The 20,521-nt window shown below is 39.8% G+C and overlaps 1 protein-coding gene across 2 annotated transcripts; it reads left to right on the forward strand.

Moving 5' to 3' along the window:
• The first annotated feature begins 748 nt into the window (after positions 1–748).
• LOC145989692 (uncharacterized) lies at positions 749–20,195 on the forward strand. Of its 2 annotated transcripts, none has more exons than XM_083124918.1 (3): positions 749–923; positions 9,679–10,043; positions 16,375–20,195. In XM_083124918.1, exons 1-3 carry the CDS (start codon positions 779–781, stop codon positions 16,519–16,521), a joined length of 657 nt encoding a protein of 218 aa, XP_082981044.1. In that variant the 5' UTR covers positions 749–778; the 3' UTR covers positions 16,522–20,195. The 2 variants fall into 2 exon arrangements, with proteins under 2 accessions (XP_082981044.1, XP_082981045.1); XM_083124919.1 differs by having other exon boundaries at positions 9,679–10,047; positions 16,375–16,521.
• The last annotated feature ends 326 nt before the right edge of the window (positions 20,196–20,521 follow it).

A 20,521-nucleotide genomic window follows, 5' to 3' on the forward strand; every position in this document is an offset into this window, starting at 1 on the left:
AGTGGCAGAAAAGCGAAGTAAAATAAACCAAATTAATAAACAAGAGTAGTAGACACGCTGTCGCAGTGAAAAAACTTTATGGGGATTGTGGCATGGACATGATCTGGAAGGACGCGCCATTGGCCTTGTGGGGGGGGGGGGGGGGGCATCCACTTCCTGGACTCGTCGAAAGTTTTGTTTCAAGACTTCTATACGCTCGGATTGGAACTACATCATAATTTGAGATCTGGACCAATGTACAACGTGCCTTTACCGGGAATCGAACCAGGGACCTTGTCATTACAAGGCGATAGTGTTATCCACTACGCTACCACAGGCCCCAGGAGGGACCCGAACTTATTGACTAGTTACATAACTGTATTGGCCGTGATAAAAGTGCATGAACCTGTCGAACGGTAATGTAATTGTTCAGAGTTTATTTTTGGACTCTGAGAAGTGATTTTGGTTCACCCAGCCAACAGGTTCTCGTGATTCAGCGTGTACAAACACGTTTTCGCGGCTACACGGATCACCTGACTTCAGGGCTAGTGAGATCTGACGTCAGGGATTCGGGCGCGTAATACGAACACTACCGAACATGCCCGATGTAGCACATGGCTCTTGTTTACAAATACTATCTGCCTGCTCTCTCCGCCTCTACCGTTTCGCCATTGGTCGATCGTCGCGTGACGTGACTCGTGCGTTGATCTCTCCATTGGCGAGGATCTCTACACTGCGAGGATCGCGTCGTGTTAGTTGGTGTCAGAATTTTGAAGAGTGTAGACGTACGAATGCAATCATGGCAATCCCGTTTTATATACCGGAGCCTTCAGAGATCGAAGAGGAGTTTCAAGAATTCGTTAGAACTGTTTTGGATCTCTGCTTGTTATTACTTGGACGTGGACGTAGGAGACGAAGGCCAGCTGGAAATAATAATCTTTCGGGTAAGTAAGTTTATTAATTTTCGTTGTTTCGCCTCGGAAAGAAAAAGTGCATCGGAAGTGTGTTTGTGAATGTGATTTCTCCCCTTGAGAAATAAAAAATGGTGCGAGTGTGTGCGATATAGAGGAAAAACACGACGAAGTGTTAAGTGAAGTTCAAAACTGCTGCGTTTCGTGTTGTGGAAGTGCAAGTTCGGACATGCGGTAATCGGCACGTGACTTGCCAACAGGTCGGTGAACCTCGCCTTGCGCGGTGCATATGCAATTTCAGTACGTGGCCCTGAACTTCAAAATTGAACGCGTAACTTTGCGTAATGTAAAGTCGAGTTTTTGTGATGTAGGTGCAATATCCCCCCTCCCCCCCAAGTGCGGTCAACGTATAGCGTGCCGGACCGCTAATCTGCCGAATCTTCTATCGAATCCTGGGATAAGCTGTAAATATTGATGCGTGCTCCTTATTTACACGGTTAAGGCGAAAAACTGAAAAGGTGACGAACTTACTTTCGTGTGCTATTTTCGCAAATTGTACGATAGATGGCACAAGTGTTTACAAGAAAGGTCTGAATGCTAAATAATGCTTGAAACTTGGAAACCGTAAAGTTTTTATTTCGAAGTTCTGGATACTATTACGTTTTGAAGAAGTTTTGTCCAGCAAAATATATTGAGGAAATTTGTTCTGCTAGTAAGTTGCAGCTGTGTCAAGAAGCCTCCCTCGGTTTACTATATATTTTCTCTAAATACGAAGGAAAGTTCGATCCGGATACAACAAGTATGACGCGAGTCACTGTTCGCACGCCAAAAGTCAAGCGAAGTACCAATTGTGACCTGTGCGGTTACAAAAAGGCTAATCGGGACTTGTGCTGATCCTAAAATCAGTTTGTATGTACTTATCGAGAACGCACCAATTATTGCATCATCCTGAAGTACGTGAGGTTAAAAACCTTTCTAGCTCTATCATTCGCAAAATCGCATTGAAACTACGAGATATATGTTTACATAGCACTGAAAGATGACGCTGTTGCAACAATTGGAAGTTCGAGATTTATTCCACTTCCGTTCTCTCGATAACGAACAGAAATCAGCAAAGTTTGTTTAGAAAACAAAACAAGGAACGATACTTTAAAAGTAAACATGTCCTAAATGTGTTCGCTACAGCTGTCCCTCGATACGTTATCTTATCTCGCTGCAAGAATTGTGATGGGAGGAACAAAACATGAGCTTGGCAGCTTCTTGCAAGTGTTTCAATACAGTCTTGTTGAATATACTCATGAATGTATTACCTGACGTAAAGAAACGGTTTCTGTTTCGCGATAGAGGAAAACTGTGCGAACGCGCGGTTAAGTAACCCGCTTGATTTTACACAACTGTTAACCGCGATGATGGTTCGGTGCGATTACAAGTATGACAATGTTTAGTAAGTTAGTACTTTTGCCTTGTCCGGCAGACGAACGCGGGTATATAGCTCGGAGCGCGTAGTGCGGTTTTGAGAGACTTTGTACGTACAAATCCTACCGTTTGAATGTGAGAGTGAACGTAGCTGGCTCGTAATCAGTAATCTCGACAACAGCCCGATTTTGCATTGATTATTATTTAGCCTCGCATTTGGTTAATCGCGGCGACGAGGATGTGCGATATGGTGAAATTGATGAAGCGACATTCACCAAGAACGCGCATGGTCTCCTGGCGTCGTAGCGCGCTGTGCTGACCACTCCGCTACGGAGGTTGGAGATTAATTTTAAGAGTCCCGTTTATCTTTTGTTTAATTCACAACTCCCCTGTACTTGCAAACACTTTAACGAGGATTTGAACATGTGCCCACTGCTTTATTAGTTATTGCGCTAAGCTTTAACGGCAAGGATGCACGTTGTGTTTTGATGTCCGGGCTGCTTGGGTAGGCTTTCCCCCGCAACCGTAGCAGGTGCTGGCCGATAACTGTATCTCGGCTCTACGCGGGAGTGTGTGGTGCCAATTCGTGTGACAAGTGATGCACTAGCGATAAGCGGTAGAGCCACGCTGTCTGGGTCCAGCGGTCGGCAGAGCACAGCGGGCTTGCGCGGGACGGGACGTCTCTTCTCCCCGACAGAGCGTTTTGCCTTAGCGGACAGTCTCGCGAGAAGCTGGGAGTAGCGCTTTGCCTTGCCTTTAGCTGCACAAGCGTGTTTCTGAGACGAAAGTTAGCGCGAACAACACCGCGAGTGTTTGTATTTACGAGTCTGTACGAGCCTTCTGAGTATCGAAACGCCAAGAGGTTGTGTTCACTTTATGCCCGGGTAGGGTGGCGGGGAATCCACCTCGTGTGGGTTTCGATCTCGCCACCGAAGGTCCCGGGTTCGACTCCCGACCTAGGTATGGATGTTCTTTAATATCAATCATTCTCATGGTCGCGTTTAGCTTTAGTGGTAGAAAGACGACGTTAAATGACAAGAATACAAACACAGACCACTGTGCAATGTGCCTCTGACGGGGATCGAACCCGGAACCTCTTAATTACAAGGGTGCAACATTACCGATACATCCGCAAGTTGAAATGTCCCAGGCCAACGTGAGCACTGCATTTTATGGAGAATCGTTAAGATAGTTGGAGAAGAAACTACTAAATGTATGCTCAGAGTATTTGAACGCAAAAGCTCCCTGTTTAGTGTCGATACGAGCGTAACGAAACAAAACGTGTCAAGGTTTCGAATCCAGAACCTTAGCCTTATTTAGCTGAGCCGTTACATGCCAGCAATGGATCTACTTCGGACATGACATCATTTCGCAGCAAATTTTCTTCTTATCTTGGCAGCATGTTATCTTAGCTCGTTCAGATTTTACGCACTGTGACACGTCATTACTTCTATACAGTGGCACGCGTCGACTATACTTCTGCAGTTACGTCATCTTCTATAGTTTATCCACGCTTCGAACTCGTCACAATTTCGCCAGGTTGAGGCGGACAAGAGGAATTCTGTTGTTTTCTTTTTCATCCTCAGCGTCGCGATTAACTCAAAGAACGAGTGCTCAAGAAGCTATGATTTTCTCATTCTTGGTATCGATGGAAAAAGTGCAAATGTGCGTAAGGGAGAGTCAGAGGTACTCTTACTGAACATGTCTCAACTTGCACCTTACCGTGTGAACAACTGATCCTCATTGCATAGTGGAAATATTCTGCCTGCAAATATGCAGAACTCTTCCACCTATGCCTTCTACATATGCTTCCCTCTTTGAATTATCTCTTGTTCGATTCCCGGCGGTAAAACGTCTAAGCTATGCCAATCTCGGTCTAAACTGTAGGTCCAGTTCCCCGGTTAGCCCATTTTATTGCACAGAGTTAATTTTTTATCCTGCGGCTATCCAGTCGGTAGAGAGACCCAGGTTCGATTCCCGGGTTGAATGATTTCGAGTGGGAAATGTTTCCCCACTAATGCCCCTGTATGTAGCAGCTCTGGGCTTTACTTAGAGGATTGGGTGTAAAAGGCGGCCGGAGCGTGGTGCTGATAACTTCATGGCATCAGCTTTAGCCCTTTATTGCCCTGTCATCTTCCGTCGTGGTTAACCTAGTGCGATTAACAAGTGACGACAAAATAGAGGCGAGAGCGAACGTGTTAGTTGACATGGTTCGTTCGGTGATGGAAAAACAAACCGAAGGAAATAATGTTCTCGAAGAGAAGCGTAAATAACAGAAGCTAAGTCAGAACTTGTCGTTTTCACATTTCGCTACTCAGTTCCGAGAATAAATTGTTCTATGCGAGTTTCCAAATTGAAATTTTTGCATGTTTATGTGAGAGGACACACAGTACAAACTCTGTGATTAAACGTTCAAAGATTTTCTGTAATTCAAGTGCGCTAAGTTATAAGTAGCCTAAATATAATGGCTTGAAATATTGAAAACAAACAGCTGTGCCACAAATTCGCTCTTCTACTGTATTGAATTAAAGGTCTACCCAACATAGAAGACACTTAATGTATTAACAAAACACGTTTGGCTAAGGCTTTTCGTAACCATAAAAAAATAGTAGCATTTACTAAATTTGGTGAATTATTTGGTAACTCTAAACAAATCTGCACGATTACTAAAATAATTTGCTTCTGATGAACAATTACTAAAAATAATTTGGTTCTGGTGAACAATTTCTAAAATAATTTTTCTGCTGGTGAACAATTTCTAAATTAATTTTGATTCTGGCGAACAGTTTCTAAAATAATTATTCTGCTGGTGACCAATTTCTAAAATAATGTTTCTGCTGGTGAAAAATTTCTAAATTAATTTTTCTTCTGATGAACATTTCCTAAAATAATTTTTGTTCTGGTGAACAATTTCTAAAAGAATTTTGGTTCTGGCGAACAATTTCTACAAGAATGTTTCTGCTGGTGAACAATTTCTAAAATAATTTTTCTGCTTGTGAACAATTTCTAAAATAATTTTTCTTCTGATGAACAATTCCTAAAAGAATTTTTGTTCTGTTGAACAATTTCTAAATGAATTTTGGTTCTGGCGAACAATTTCTAAAATAATGTTTCTGCTGGTGAACAATTAATAAAATAATTTTTCTGCTGGTGAACAATTTCTAAAAGAATTTTTCTGCTTGTGAACAATTTCTAAAATAATTTTTCTGCTTGTGAACAATTTCTAAAATATTTTTTTCTTGTGATGAACAATTCCTAAAATAATTTTTGTTCTGTTGAACAATTTCTAAATTAATTTTTGTTCTGGCGAACAATTTCTAAATGAATTTTTGTTCTGGCGAACAATTTCTAAAATAATTTTTCTGCTGGTGAACAATTTCTAAAAGGATTTTTCTTGTAATGAACAATTCCTAAAAGAATTTTGGTTCTGGTGAATAATCATTTGTTTGTCGCCTATTTAAACAAATATTTGGTTACCAGAAACTTTTCTTTTGTTATTTCTTTGTGAAGGATGTATGTATTATTACTTTAAAATAGTGAAATTCTTGATTATTACTTCTTCTACTTAATAATTCTCCCCACATAGCATGCATGGGAGAAATGGAACATTTTTGGGAAATCTAGTGGTAAAATATCTGTAGGAAGGCCAAACCAAGATGGAATGACAATATTAAAGAAATAAATTAATTAGTATGGCCAAGAGCGGCCTGATCTTGCTCATGATGGGAACATGTGACTTATGTGTCTGCAGCAAAACCCTTAGGGTTTTGGGATGTCAGAGTTCAATTGCTTCTGCTACTGCTTTCAGTTGTATTACATCCAGAGTTATGAACTGTTGAAAATGGAGAGGGGAACAAATGGTAAACTCATGCCGTAGTAAGGATTCGAACCCAGGACTTCTGCCTTCGTAGCAGGTTATGCTATTGCTTTTTGTATGGCGGCCTAACCTTCCTATCAAAACATCTGACAAGACAGCGCAAATCTACATGCTGTAAGGACGGCCGTCGTATGGTTTTCTACTGTATTAACAGGGAGAGGTTTGTTGAAGCTGAAGTGACGGGCTTTCAGACAGTACGTGACTGAAATTTCAACGCTCGACTAGAGACGGTGGTGACGTTTGGCAACGTCGCACGAAGAAGAGTGTTTTCCCGCAGTCAGCTGATAGCTCGTCGGCAGTGTTGCCAAGTTGGCCCTTTTGGGGCCAGAACTGGCCCTTTTCAGTACGTACTCAGCCCCAAAATTCAGCAAAAGCCCCATGGGGCTTTTTAGCCCTACAGAGAGAAATCTTGCTACAAATCTAGCCCTTTCAGTAATGAAATGTTTTTTGGCATTTCAGTAAACTGCAAAGAAGAATTCACTTAACCGACCCTCCTCTGCACCTGCAAGCTCGTCCTGCGACCCCTCCTGGGGAGCAGGTAGCAAGTGCACATTGTCACTTTATCCCCTTGTTTCTGGTTTTGGTATGCTGTGTACCCCAGGCGAATTACGGATAACGTTGATTCTAGAAAATGCGAATCTTTGTTCAGCTGCATTGCATCTGGTTCTTGAAAGTTCACAGAAGTGCGGTGCGGAATCGTTCGTAACAGTGAGGCTCGCCCAGAGACTAGTTCGTGCGTGCGGCCGTTTGTGTGTGTGTGAGTGTACGTGTGCAGATTTATGAAGGAGGAATATGCCGAAAATGTGTAATGCTTTTGTGTAATCTACTGCACCACAATTTAATTTAAGGGGGAAATAAATTATTTAAGTTAAGAAAATTTAATTTAGTTGAGCGTATGCCCCTCATCTTGACAGTTGATTAGTTGTGGTTCTTGAGTTTCAGAAATTTTGCACCAAAACACCCAAAGAATTAAGAACCAGATTTTTTTTCAGTGTGCAGCCGCACCTTTGTAAATCTAGCCCCTTGGATGTCAATTTTAGCTCCATTTTGGGTGCAATTTAGCCCGTTTTTCTCTCATGCTGTTGGCAACACTGCTCGTCGGGCAAGGTGAGGCCAGGGCTTACAAAACGCAAGGTGCCTGGGGGGTGGATGTTCGTGCATTTGCCCTTATTTAGCATGTCCGTTCCAGCGCCCAGCGCGCCCACTATATTATTTTTAGCCTCTGTGGCCTTGATTGTCCACTGACCTTCGTTTGAAATCAAAATTGTGGTCATTTCGGACATTGTCGTCACGTCACTTTCCTATCTTATCTTGGAGTTTTTTTGATCGATATTGTTGTCCTTACTAGCATTTTCTCATTGCCTTTGCAAGAACAGTAGCAGATAACTAAATATTGATGATGTTAATACAAATGTCGAGTATATTCCGCGCAATCCACCTGCATAGAATACGGTATTGTACCGGCTTCAGTGTTGCAATACTAGATTATTGAAAAGGAGCTAAAAATCACTTTGAAGGCACTAGATTTATGAAGGTGGAAGAACCTGTCATGTCCTAGTTAGTTCCTGAGTTCAAATGTCATTGAACGAGCAACAAACCTATGTTTACTGCCATGCGCATGAAAGTTACACTCTTACCCTGTGAGTTTTTTCTTGTTTAAATAAACTTGTCACACCTAAATTGCTTTTTAGCCCATCTGATACGAACCCTGGGTCATTTGCTATACTTTCTTACACTCTGATAACCTATTCGCTCCAAAAATTCTAAGTTTCCCATAATTTGCCACTGCTATAGTTAAATAAAGCTCGAAATGTGACATAACTACATGAAAAGGGAAGTAAATTTATTGCTACTAGGATAATAACACTTATTCACTACCAAACATGTTGCAGTTCAGTGTTATTGAATGCTAAATGTATCTTGGTAAGGCGCAATACATAGAGGTGTGTCCCACGATTATTTTGTGTTCGGAAATCTTCCAGTGACGTAGATTACAGGGGTTCGTAAATTTTAAAAAATCCAATCATCTGTGACACCTTTCTTTAAAATTAAAGGTTTCGAAGTTTAATATAACCTAGTTGAAGCATTAGTGGTGAATTAACTGCGCAAAATGAAAATTGTTTTACATAATTAGAAGTTATATTCTTGAGAAAGACGTCTCTTTGAAATGACGTCATCAAACATGTTCGTTGAATTTTCCGGAGGGGATGATAACCTGTATGTTTACACCTTGGACTAGAAGTGCATATTCTCTAGCGATGATCCAATCAAGATGTATGCTGGGCGTAAACGGACAAATGCAAAGCTATAAGTCCAATAAAATTGTTGATGATTCAATTCGCGACAATGTCACGTATAAGCCGAGTATGACGTCGATGATATCCCGTTAGTGTTGAAATTGCATGACATACAGTAGCCAACAGTTGTTAGTTTTTCTCGCGAGGTGGGCGTATTCCTTATATCAAGCGAACTCTTTCGAATTGCGACAGTATTTTCTGATAAAGTTCGCTGATTCACTTATTGATCTGGCTTTGAGATTACTAACGTGCTAAGAGATTGAACGCATGCGAACTTGTACTATTGTTAATGAACGTTATTTGTCTTGCGAAATGGTTACCGTAATGCGCTACGAAGGTAGAGGTTCAGGCTTCTACCCCTGGATTAGGGACGGCTGAATCGGGTTTTCCCCGCCATTCATTTCATCATTCATCGTCGCGATTAACCAAAGAGGTGTCGTAAAGTAACTGAAAGAGAAAGAGCACACCCTGACGAGGCTCTGGCGACTTTCATGATGTCCATACTTCTGTTCGTAGCTGTTCACTTGTATTTTTACTAGTTTATGCCACTTTTGGTAAATCGCGGCGATGATTAGATTAAATTGATGAAAGGACACTCACAAAGCTCACCTGTACAAGACCGGGACTCGAACCTGGAAATTTAGCTGGTGAGCGGTCACTATTAAAACGTACAGTAACAATTTCAAGTACAATTCTACATATATTTTTGAAAAGTTCTTGGTCCTACAAACATATATGAGAGATTTGTCTTTGTATTATCTGTAATTAGTTGTTATTTTATTGTGTCTAATACTTTCCAGGTACTGTTTCAAGGAGAACTGGTCTATTGAGCACTGTAGGTGGGTTGTATTGGTAGGGGCGGACTGTTTCCTACGAATTAATCCAGTAAATTTGCTGTATGTTTGTATTACGATCGCTGTAGATTTTATTGATTGATTTGGTTGAATTAACTTCTATTTTCTGCCACTGCTCGCGAAGACGAAGATGAGTGATACGGAGACATTGATGAACAGAAACAAAGAACACACATGCCCAGGCGGTCGGGATTCCAACACGGGTCCCCTGGAGTCGTAGCGCGATGTGATAAAACACTTCGCTACTGAGTTCAGGATCTGACGTTGGTGAAAATCTTAGTTTGATTTCACTTTCAGTAACTCGTTGATGACTTCTTATCTTGATTTTTCTTTTATCCTTCCAGGTCGCAATAGTATGGGGAGGAGGGTGAGAGACCACGAACCAGAACCGCTGCAATCTAGCGAGAACCCATCGCAGTTGCCGCTACCAGATCTCGTTCAGTCCGTGAACCACCAGGTTTTCACGGCTAGGGTCTTTACGAAGAACGGCGATATTGCACGCCTTCGCACCAGAGGGATCTCCTCCGAGAAGCAGCCTCTAAGCAGCAGCAGCAGCAGACGAAGGTGGGGGGCTTGCGACCGCGTCCCCTTCCCCACCGGGGTGGAGTTGCCTCCTGCAAAGATGGCAAGAAGTCCGGAGGACGAGTGGATCGCTGTCGGTCGTGAGCTGCGGAAGATAGCCGATGAATTCGGAAGACCGCAAGACAAGGTAGGTAGGTCTTTATGTTCTGGTTTCTGTGTTTGTTGTGTTCATTAACGCATTTTTATGGAATTATATGCAGTGTATGTAGCCAAGCTGTTGGCGAATCACCATTGTTAGAACGGAATTATATAGACAGAGTTCTACGTTGCATATCGCGAGACATTTCATATATTTCATCACTATCGCCAAAATGTTTACATAAAATTAAATCTTGCAACAATTTCTCTAGTTTTCATTAAGTACTGGAGATACTTGTGTTGGAAAGACATTCATAAATATGATTTCTCCAAATATGTAGTCACTTTTACGTAATTGTGAAAGGCCCGCCATCTAGCGTTCACCTAATCTTTTAAAGCCACGAATGTGTATTCTGTGTGTACTTTGTTGTTCTCTACGGTCACATTTCATAATTAATCCTTGGCCATTCGAAAGAACTTCTTAAAATCTGAAAAAAATGTTTAGTATGACAATAGTTTTGCTGCCAGGTACCTCGAAAATAGCGTAAGTACTTGTATGAAGGAAATGACCGATGTACTTTTCTAGTTGATGTACACATTTCGCATGTTTTGTCTATACATAGAAATCCGAGGCTTACTGATAATAATTTGTCCCCCTCTAGAGTTGCCAACAGATTTTTCCAGCAATTGTGCGCAGTGATAAATCCGCTACTGTTTTGTCTACTGAAAGCTGGGGTGAAGTTGGCCTATAAGAAAGAATCTTCCATCGGGCGTTATAAAAGTGATGTGGCGGATTGATACTTTCTCTAGTGCAGACGTTGTTATTTATCAAAAGATCACGTATTCGTGATTATAATTGTACTAAATTGTCCTTATTTGGTAAGAGGCATCTAGCAGCAGTATTTTCATTTCTCCCACTTCTCGCAATCAGTTCCGACTAAAAGAACTTCAGCGTTATTAAAGTTAACTGACGCAGTTTCTAACACTTTCGCGCTCTAGGCGGGCATTCCACCGTTTGACTGCGGCTCTGGCGGTGTTCCCCCAAAGCGGCGGCGATTATCGACTTTTCCTGACGCATGCTTCACACACGCGGTGTTACTGGGTCAACGGAACAGCTGGTAGAGTTGTTTCCCCTCAGATCAGCTGGTCCCAGAGCGAGGCTCGTCCTGCCATCTCTTGGCGTGCGGCCGAACTAGTTCGACTCTTGCGATGTAAATCTCAATGTTTTCGTTACAGGATGTTGTTTGCTCGTCTTGATTGCCTGTTTACACTCGTAAAGTGCAATATTCGTGACGTAACGATCCTCTATTTGCCGTTACGGTGCAGCGGGTACAATGTTAACTGTTATTTAGCACTAGAAAGATGTTTTTTTAAAGGAGCGTTTGGAAAATTAAGAAAAGAAGTTTCAAGTGTTTCCACCAGGTGGCACTAGTGAACAGGTCAATAAGAAATCCCACATTTATCTTCGGGTTTTCTACTAACGACCACATTGTTTTTGGATTTACATTATGATTTTATTTTCTCCTTTTCCTCACTAATATATCGCTTGTAGCGTTTCCTTTCCTATGAATATTCTTTAAATGTTAATGAGTATTTGCAAAGTAATGTATGGATTTTATCGTTGACTTTCTGCTCATATAACAATTGAACAATACTGTTATAAGTTGGCATATGTGGTAAAGTGGGATTCTTGAGTATTACCGTGCAAATTGTCCATGACCATTTTAATTAATTTTTATCTTACATCACATGTGTTTTTAAGCGATGGATTTTTATGTATAATGGTGCAGAAGTTGTCAACAGCTTGTTTTGAGCTTTCTTTTAATTCTTGAAGCTCCTATTGGGTCAAATAAAGTACACGAACATGGTGATGGACAATTTGCACGGTAATACTCATGGATCCCACTGTACAAGGGATCCATAAGTATTGCCAAGCAAATTGTTCATCACAACGTTTATACCCTTTGTGTTATGCAAAGAGAGCTTCGAAACCCCCAAACAATCTGCTTAGAACCTGTGAACCAGTATACGTAAAAGGATGAAGATAAAAATTAACGGAAATAGTCATGGACAATTTGCTGAGCAATACTTATTACAGTACCATTACCAGTAGGTAATGTATACCATTGTACGTACATTATCAAAACTTCTTTCGTCGTTTTAAAATTTCATTTTTATAATTACATTAGCTTTGTATTTCGGTAAATTAAACACAATTATTAGATGGAATAGAGAAGAGGCCACACAAAAAGAACAATCATGCCTGGATTGGGATATCGAACCTAGGACCTTCCGAAACGACACTTAAACATAACACTTATGAGACTCCCAGCACACCATAACTAGGTACATTCTAGAATCGAGAGGTGGACTGTGGAATGTTTGTGATTGGGCTTGTTACGTGGAATGTGTGACTTGTCTTAAAAATCGATTTTCAACATTTTTCTTCTGTGACGTTCACATCAGGTGGGTCGATTTCTGCCTGGTCAAATTCCTCGGTGACGTGTAACATTTCTAGAGAATGAAAAGCTTAAGATTCCTGGATGATGAATGTATTGTGGTTGACAGAGATCGTCAACATTTTTGGCTGTTTTCGTCCATTTTCATTACTAATGCCATTTAACCTGTCAATCCAGATAACCCACGATCTTACGATTGTCGTATTTGCGAGCAATAATGTAAGGAAGAAATACCCGAATTATCTCTTACAACATAAATTATCCTGCCAGCCTCATTGGCGTAGTGGTTAGCGTAACTTGCTCTTTGGATACTGGTAAACGTTTTTGAGAGACGGGGGCAATGGCCCGACTTCCCATAATGCGCTTATGCAATGTATAAGGCTTACATGTATATGTTGTAGCAGTTATGGCATGTAATCCAAGTTGAAACAATAAAAAAAACTACAATTGCTACTTCTGTAACATACCACAACCTATATTGTAACTCTCGTGGTTCGGATTTTACTTTAAACTGTAGGTCCAGTCCCGATTAGCCTGTTTGCGCATAACGATGGACTTTACACTCGAACAAACACCACAAGTATATTACATATGCCTTGTACCGTGCCGTGAAGGCACATGGGAGATGTGCTGGTGGTGTGATGGGCACGACGCTCCGTTCGCCTTTACTCTCAAGGGTTGCCTCCCCGATGGCATAGTGGTTACGACGTCGCATTGTAATCAATGGGTCCCGGTTCGATATCCGATGGAGGCACATAGACAATGTTTCGGATCCCGGTTTAACTGTAGGTCCAGTCCCTATTTGCCTTTATGTGCGCAAAGTGGGCTGACTACAAACTCAACCAACCATCAGTGGCGTGCCCAAGGAGGGGTTAGTTGTGGCCATAACGCCCCTTTCGCTCAGCATTCCGAAAAAAAAGACAAATTTGCAATATGTGAGAAAATATACTCCTACCCTACGAAAATCCAGAGCACGCCACTGCCATCCGCTGATCAGAGGCTGGGTGAATTCTAAAGCTATTTATACACGGATATTGATTTAAAAATTCCCACTTGAGATCACCTAACCCGGGAATCGAACCTGATTGTCCGGCACAACAGTCAGACGCCCTGCCTGTTGAACCACCTCTAGCACTAGTAATAATAATAACAAGTGTGGTGGTACAAACCATGGTATTCATCTGTGCTCTTTTTTTGCCACCGAACTATCAATGCCAAGCCATGATTAGTCCTTCTTCAGAATGACCAAAAGCCAGATCAAGTTACATTTATGTATCAGGCCCCTCCCCTTACAGGAAGCAGGACTTAATTCACAGGATATTCTTCCCCATTTCCTGGCGGGAAAATTTATTTGCTCGTAAAACGCAACATAGGCGTAAAAGAACCCGAACTACCGCCATTTGCTACCGTGGGGGTATTAATGCAGCTCGTACACTGTCCCTCTCCAAGTGCTTTTTTCCCCGTGCAACAGTGAATCTTCCTTAGCACAACCAGACGCGTAAGTCACAGCAGGGTGTTTGCCTTCCCGCGGTCAGTTTTATGACAGCCTGGTGTGATTTGGGGTCCCTTGTTCAGGCGATACTGTGAAGACCAACAATCAGGATATAATTCATCAATAATGGACACAAACTGCGAGTGGCCGAGTGGGCTGATCACCCTATTAATGCAGCGGTTTATTATCGTGGGTGTGCTTGGCCACATCGTTTGGCGAGAGTAAGTTCCTGGCCCTACTGCCCTTGAACCTAGTGTTGCCAGATCGTTATCAGAAAACATCGTTTCGCTCATTCTACTAGAATAGGATGCGTCACTTACATTTGAAGCGTTGATACGGAAATCACTAGCGCCGCTAGGTGGACGGGTGGAAATAGTGCAAGAGGATTCGGAAGACAAGTGCACAATATTCAATAAAATACGCTTTCGAGTGATCGGCTTAGTGAAGATTTACATTTTTGTTATATCCCCCCGCACACCTCAAAAGTGAGTTAATTTCATTATCCAATGATTGTCCGCCACATTCAATTGGTTCACCTGCATGCACCCATCTTGGACAAGCTTTAGATTACGAACTGTTGCATTATGGGCTCCTTTTCTCAATCAACCAGATGCCAGTCTTCGTCCTGTAATCTTTTGATAATGTTTAGAAAAAATAATAAAAAAGGGTTAATAAAATGCACAGTACAAATGCTGCATAGTGAAAACCAGATTTCGATCTCACGTCCCTACACACAGGACTTGTTTGTGCACTGTTACTTCAAGTTTATGAACGCACTTTGTGTATACACAACAAGCATAATGAAAATAACAAGTTCCATGCAAGAAGTAATAAAAATAATAAGTTCAGCCCCTCCTCATTTTTACTTTATATTCTTGGAAGTTAATTTGATCCACAATTGCATTCACATTTTTTTCCTGCCTTTAGTAAATTCCTGGTTACACTTATGCTACGATATAAAATTAAGATTTGGCAACCTTGTTTGCCTTCCCCTCCGCCCCCTCTTTCACTGATGGAAGCTTCTGATTCGGAAATAGGAAATGGAAGGAAGTGCATTTTGGCGAGTTTCTCTGATAGTCAATTGACTTTCGGTGGTTGCATATCGGCACGCTTGATTGTTATCGTGCTTTTATTGGTGTTAGGTACTGTCTGTGGCTGGCTGAAGAAGATTCTATTTTTCGGTTGCGACCCGCTAATATGACAATTGAATGGCCGAGCGATGGGTTTTTGTCATCTGATAGCTGTTTGGGTGAAAAGAGACAGGGGGAGTGATTGCGTTTGGATCAGTTTGAGTTTCTTCTTCAATTCTCACCCTAACGGTAATGATGATAATGATTTTTATATTCCTTTGGGAAAGATTACTATAATACTAACTTTTAAGCGCCGCTTCTAGATTTTTCTTTATCTCTAATTGTGACGTTATTTACAATAGCTTTGCGCAATGGGGTATTATTGTGATTTGCATTTTTGCTACGACTATCAAGGCCCTATTTCTCCCGAACAAATGTGGTGTGAAGAAGTTAAATCTTCAGTAACGCTTGTGATTGGCTGTATCTGTTGTCTACAAATGTATACAAACTTAAAAAACGGTATAGGCAGTGCTCTTTTAAAGTCGATTTTTTTAAGCAGAATCAATTCAATTCCTACAGTTATTTATAAAATCGAATTAATTCTAAAACATGTATTGTGTTAGAAATGAAGGAAAATTATTGTTTAGTTTTTCTCCATGTCTAATCAAATATTCCATTTGAAATATTTGAAATTCAATATTCACCTGTTTCTGTATGAACCAGCATTCAGTATAGCTTATTGTCCATCTCTTCAAATAATCGAAATTTGCTGCTTAAACCCTCCCCTCCTTTTTAATAAAGAATAATTCTAATGGACATATTTCTCAATGTCACTTTTGATTATGAAATCTTATGTTTTGTGATTTGACATTAAAGAGTTTCACTAATATAACTCCACGAATGACTAGATGACGTTAATTGTTATTAAAAGGAGCCATTTTCATGCTTCCATCTGAACAAAATGGCCAACTTGACATTTGGGTGCCACTAGCTACAGCTATTTCGATATTTTCTGAGAAGTACGCTAGTCCGCTACATAGAAGTTCTCAATTTTTTAACGAATAACTTCAACTGCTAATGTTTATAAGATGTTTGTTTATATTATCGTGCAAAATATGTATGAATGCAAAGTGTTTATCAGTAGGGACGATTGGGGGCCAAAACTGGGGGCAAGGACCTTTTCTTGATAGGCAAGAGTTAGCATTAAGGGCCCATAATGCGAGGGCAAAAGGTGGCGGGCAACTGCCCCCTCTAATCGCGGCCACTGATGTTTATGCTAAAGTCTTATGCATGTGTTAATGGGTATCATTTAAGTTCATTCTTGCTTCTAACAATCAGTTCTTTTCTGTGTACTTGCAGAACAACAAGTGCGGTAGAGATCAGAAGATGTCTGTAACAGGATCTTTACTATTACTTTTCCTCCCGTTGCCATTCAACATCTCCCTTGGCACAGTGATCTTGTTGTTCCTGAGATGGAGAATGAAGATCTGCTTTGGGTATCCTTAAACAGTCGGAAGGAAGCCATCGACTTCAACATTACTATGGAGGAAAGGCTCCGAATTAGTAGCGAGTTCGCAGTACGTTAATGGAATGCTGAATCTAGCTTGTAAAGTACTTCATGAATGTGTATCCAGACCAGTTGTGGCACTGAGGCCCGTTTTTTAAAATAAGCAGATGAGTGATATTTTCCTAGCGGTCAGAACAATTTTTGTCTGTTTTGAGACAAACACTGAGCTAAAAGGATCAAGCTTTTTGAAGCATTTTGGAGTAATCAGGACATTTTTTTCATGAGTTTTTGGTTCAGTTTGCATGCTTTAGATTGTAAGTACTGGAAGAACATCGAAGAAGATAGCAGTGGCGATGATAGTGTGAGAAACTTGCCAGTAATATTTTTTTTTCTATACTTAGTTTATGTTGTTTAAGTTTGGAAACACCTATCATTGTTTATTTGAGTGTTTTCACCATTTATCTTGATTTGCACGTTCCAAAGAAAACAGACTTCAAATGTTGATCTCATTATTCAAAGTAAAATAAAAGATGATGTTACTTCCTCAGGTGATCATTTTTTAATAAATCAAAGAATATTAAAGATTGAGGAAATAATGATTGATTTATTTTATATAAATATATATAAAGTTTTTTTGTTTGTAATTTTAGTATTGCCATGTTTCTAAGGCATATACATTTATACATATAATATGCAGGGAGTCATATATGTCTCTGTAAGTTTTCCCTGATCTCCAATAGGTAGAATAGGATTGTGGCACAGGTACTGAGTCTTGGCCAAGTGTTTACGGTAGAGGGAGGGACCTCACTGCCATTTTGAAGTATTTTTCCTTACTGGGTTTAGAAGGTCACCCCGTTTATGGTTTGGCAAGGGTTATATAGGGGTGCCAAAAAATAATGGTTAGCATTGCACAAGTATTAAGTTACTGAAAATATACAGAAGTATGACGTTTTTCTAACAATTCAGTGTAACACTGTTCTCTTCACGATGTAGCATTGATTACAGGCTAAAATTTTCAGCGTTGCAATTGGCTGCATACTCCATGACCATTTTGGTAATGTTTAGAGCTTTCTGCTGCTTGAAACTAACGCACATTCCCCCTTTTCACAGTACACAATGTTAAAGTATCATAATTGGTGCAAGATACAAATCGCTGTAATTGGCATCCATTGCAATAACCATCCTAACTGGCAAAAATCAAACATCGAAAGGCATAAAAATGGCTACAACGACGTATCTGATCTAGTCTGTTGTTGAATTGATGGATCTCAAATCAGTGGATGGTTAAGACTTGAAAAACCAAACTATTAATTTCTTAGATTTATGTTTGTAGGGTAGTGCCAGGTTTGATCGAGTTACTGTACCGTCCAGTATTTTTCGACGTTGTAGAATTGATGATGAGGATTCTTGCTGCAATGGATGCAAAGGTATCACAATATTCTGCACAATGCTAATGTAGTGTGGCTAGTTGAAGTGTAAACTGTGATATGTTCTCTAATGATAAAGAGTAGATGTGGTTCATGTGATTGCATCTTGCACCAAAAAAAAAAAAAAAAACATGGTAGAAATGTACCATGATCTTAAGGGAAATACTAAGTGCCATCAGGGTGCAATGTTAACTAGCTATTGGCCGTTTCTAAAATGTGCTATTTTTTACTCCGTCCACCGTGCACAAAGAAATATAGTATTCAAAGTTACAGACAACAGTATATTTTTTTCTGTAGAATCATATTGGTATTGTATTGGTGTTGAATACAGTATTGTGAATGATGGTTCGGCAAAAAGTGTTCTTATATACGTAAATATTTCTGCAAAGAGGGACGAGGCCATTGTATTTGCAACGTGGGAATTAATGGTTATTTGGTGGAGGTTTAAAGTGCCTTTAAATCAATCCTTAGGCATGTGTTCTTTTCAAAATCTTCTTAACCCATTTTTCTTGGTAAAAAAAGGCCCTTCCTACTACCTAAAGGCCAATGATATTCAACTGATGCCACGTTCTTTAGTAGATATTGTTATTTTTGTGTCATTGCAGAAGAGCTTAGGATGGTTTGTAAATGTTTGTAAAAATTTTTGATATCTTTTTTCATTTTTTTTAGCCAAAAGAAATAAATATGGCAGCAATACTTAAGTTAAAATCTGCAATGGCTATACGGTGTTGGTTCGTGGATCTGCAACGCTCAATAGAATGGCTCCAAGAGGCATGCTCAATGCTCTTAGTCGCAACTTTTGTCTCTTTCCCCATTGTGGAAGTTAGAGTTGGCTGTACATGGTGCAATATGGTCAAGAAGAGCAGTAAATATACATGTAGTTTTCAGCATTTCATGGTTTACCAGTACAGTTAAAGCTGGCAAGTTGTTTAGAGCTTTTGCACATAGGAGGCACTTTAAAAGAAACGTTATGTACAATCCACAATTGAATTTTGACAATGTCTTCATTATTACACAAAAATATCTGAAATTTCTTATTGCAGTGCTCTCAAAATTGAAAAAGGGAACAATTAGATACTGATCTATGCATATCTAGATTTGTGGAGGTAGGACCAATTCTATTTTTTTCAAAGATACTACATTTATGACACTACTTATTTTTTACTGGTTCAGAGACATAATTTTTACATGTTAATACTTGCATAGTTCAACACCAGTTTCAAAAGTACCAATATTGCCTGCAAAAAATCATGGCCCGTTACATATCTGAATTGTTTACGATATTATTATCATGGAAATACTACTAGTGTCAATTTTTTGTGTGGCATTGATAACAAAACTGTGCCTTAGATCCTTGTGCCTTCATATGTGAAAGGTGATAAGCAATGACTCCTTTACCATGGCACCGTAACAGTGCCCAGTACCAAATAGTCGAAAAACAGTATTTCATAGTACTGCATATGTGTTCACAATTGAGCTATAAAGTACTGCCAATTTTGTTTGCAAAAGTCTGGTCGAGCCCGGGCGCCAGTTCCTTGACTGACCATCCACGAACCACAACGTTGAATGTAAATATACTTTAATACATATTTTAGGATATAAGTATAGTAGTTCTCATGATTCATGTTTACAGATCCACCAGAGTTCTGTGCTAGAAAAAATTGGATACAATGTAATAGTGTGAAAGTTATCATGCTGATATGTGGAAATCAATATGTGTATTTACATATATAACCTGGTGAAACGCTGCAAATATGGTCATGAGAGCTTCGCCCATCAAAGCGATAATGTGATTGAATGCATCTTTTATCCTTCTTCAGCCTTTCCATGTGCATAATTATTTTTTCATTATTGTATGAAATATCACTAGTCAGTGTATTGTTTATGTATAAAAAAGGTTTCGTTTGAGAATACATACTTTAAAAAAAACAATGTTTGAGTTACGTTAGAAAGAAAATACAAGAAAAAATTGGTTGAAAAACACACATATTAATAATTTTTGATTTATTTGCTTATCTGTGTTTTTTGTTTGCTGTAAAGTGTGTTGTCTTTTCATGCAAGTGAGATTTCATCCTTCACATGTTAAGCAGCTGTGGAGGCTCTGATTATGTACAGTCATGTGTTGCTTCTGTGTTTCTTTACTTTTTTATAACCCTTCAAGAATCTGCTACCGCCGTCTTTCAACCAGTGTAAAGATTGTATAATTGTAAGAGATTGATTATTATAAAATAAACACTACCTTTGCATTTAATGATTTATTTTTCCATATTTCCCATTTTTCAAAGTCAGCTGTATAACCTATTTTATACAAGGTAAAAAAAAAAAGGTACAAAACCATGGGTGTAACTTGGGGTCTCATTTTGAGAGGCAGAATCGAACTTGGGGGTTATCTTTGGAGGGGGGAGACTGTAAAAGTTGTCCATCTCCAGGGTATCTACCAAAATAACGAATCCAAAATTCTTTCCCTTTTCTTGGCCTTCCCCCCTTTTTCTTAACATTTATTTAATGTTATCCTATTTAGGTATAGTTGGATATTAAGAAAATAGATATTTTTATTCAATGAAAAACTACA

The sequence above is a fragment of the Lepisma saccharinum genome, chromosome 7 (genome assembly GCF_977018435.1).
Source record: "Lepisma saccharinum chromosome 7, izLepSacc3.1, whole genome shotgun sequence".
Lineage (NCBI taxonomy): Eukaryota > Metazoa > Arthropoda > Insecta > Zygentoma > Lepismatidae > Lepisma > Lepisma saccharinum.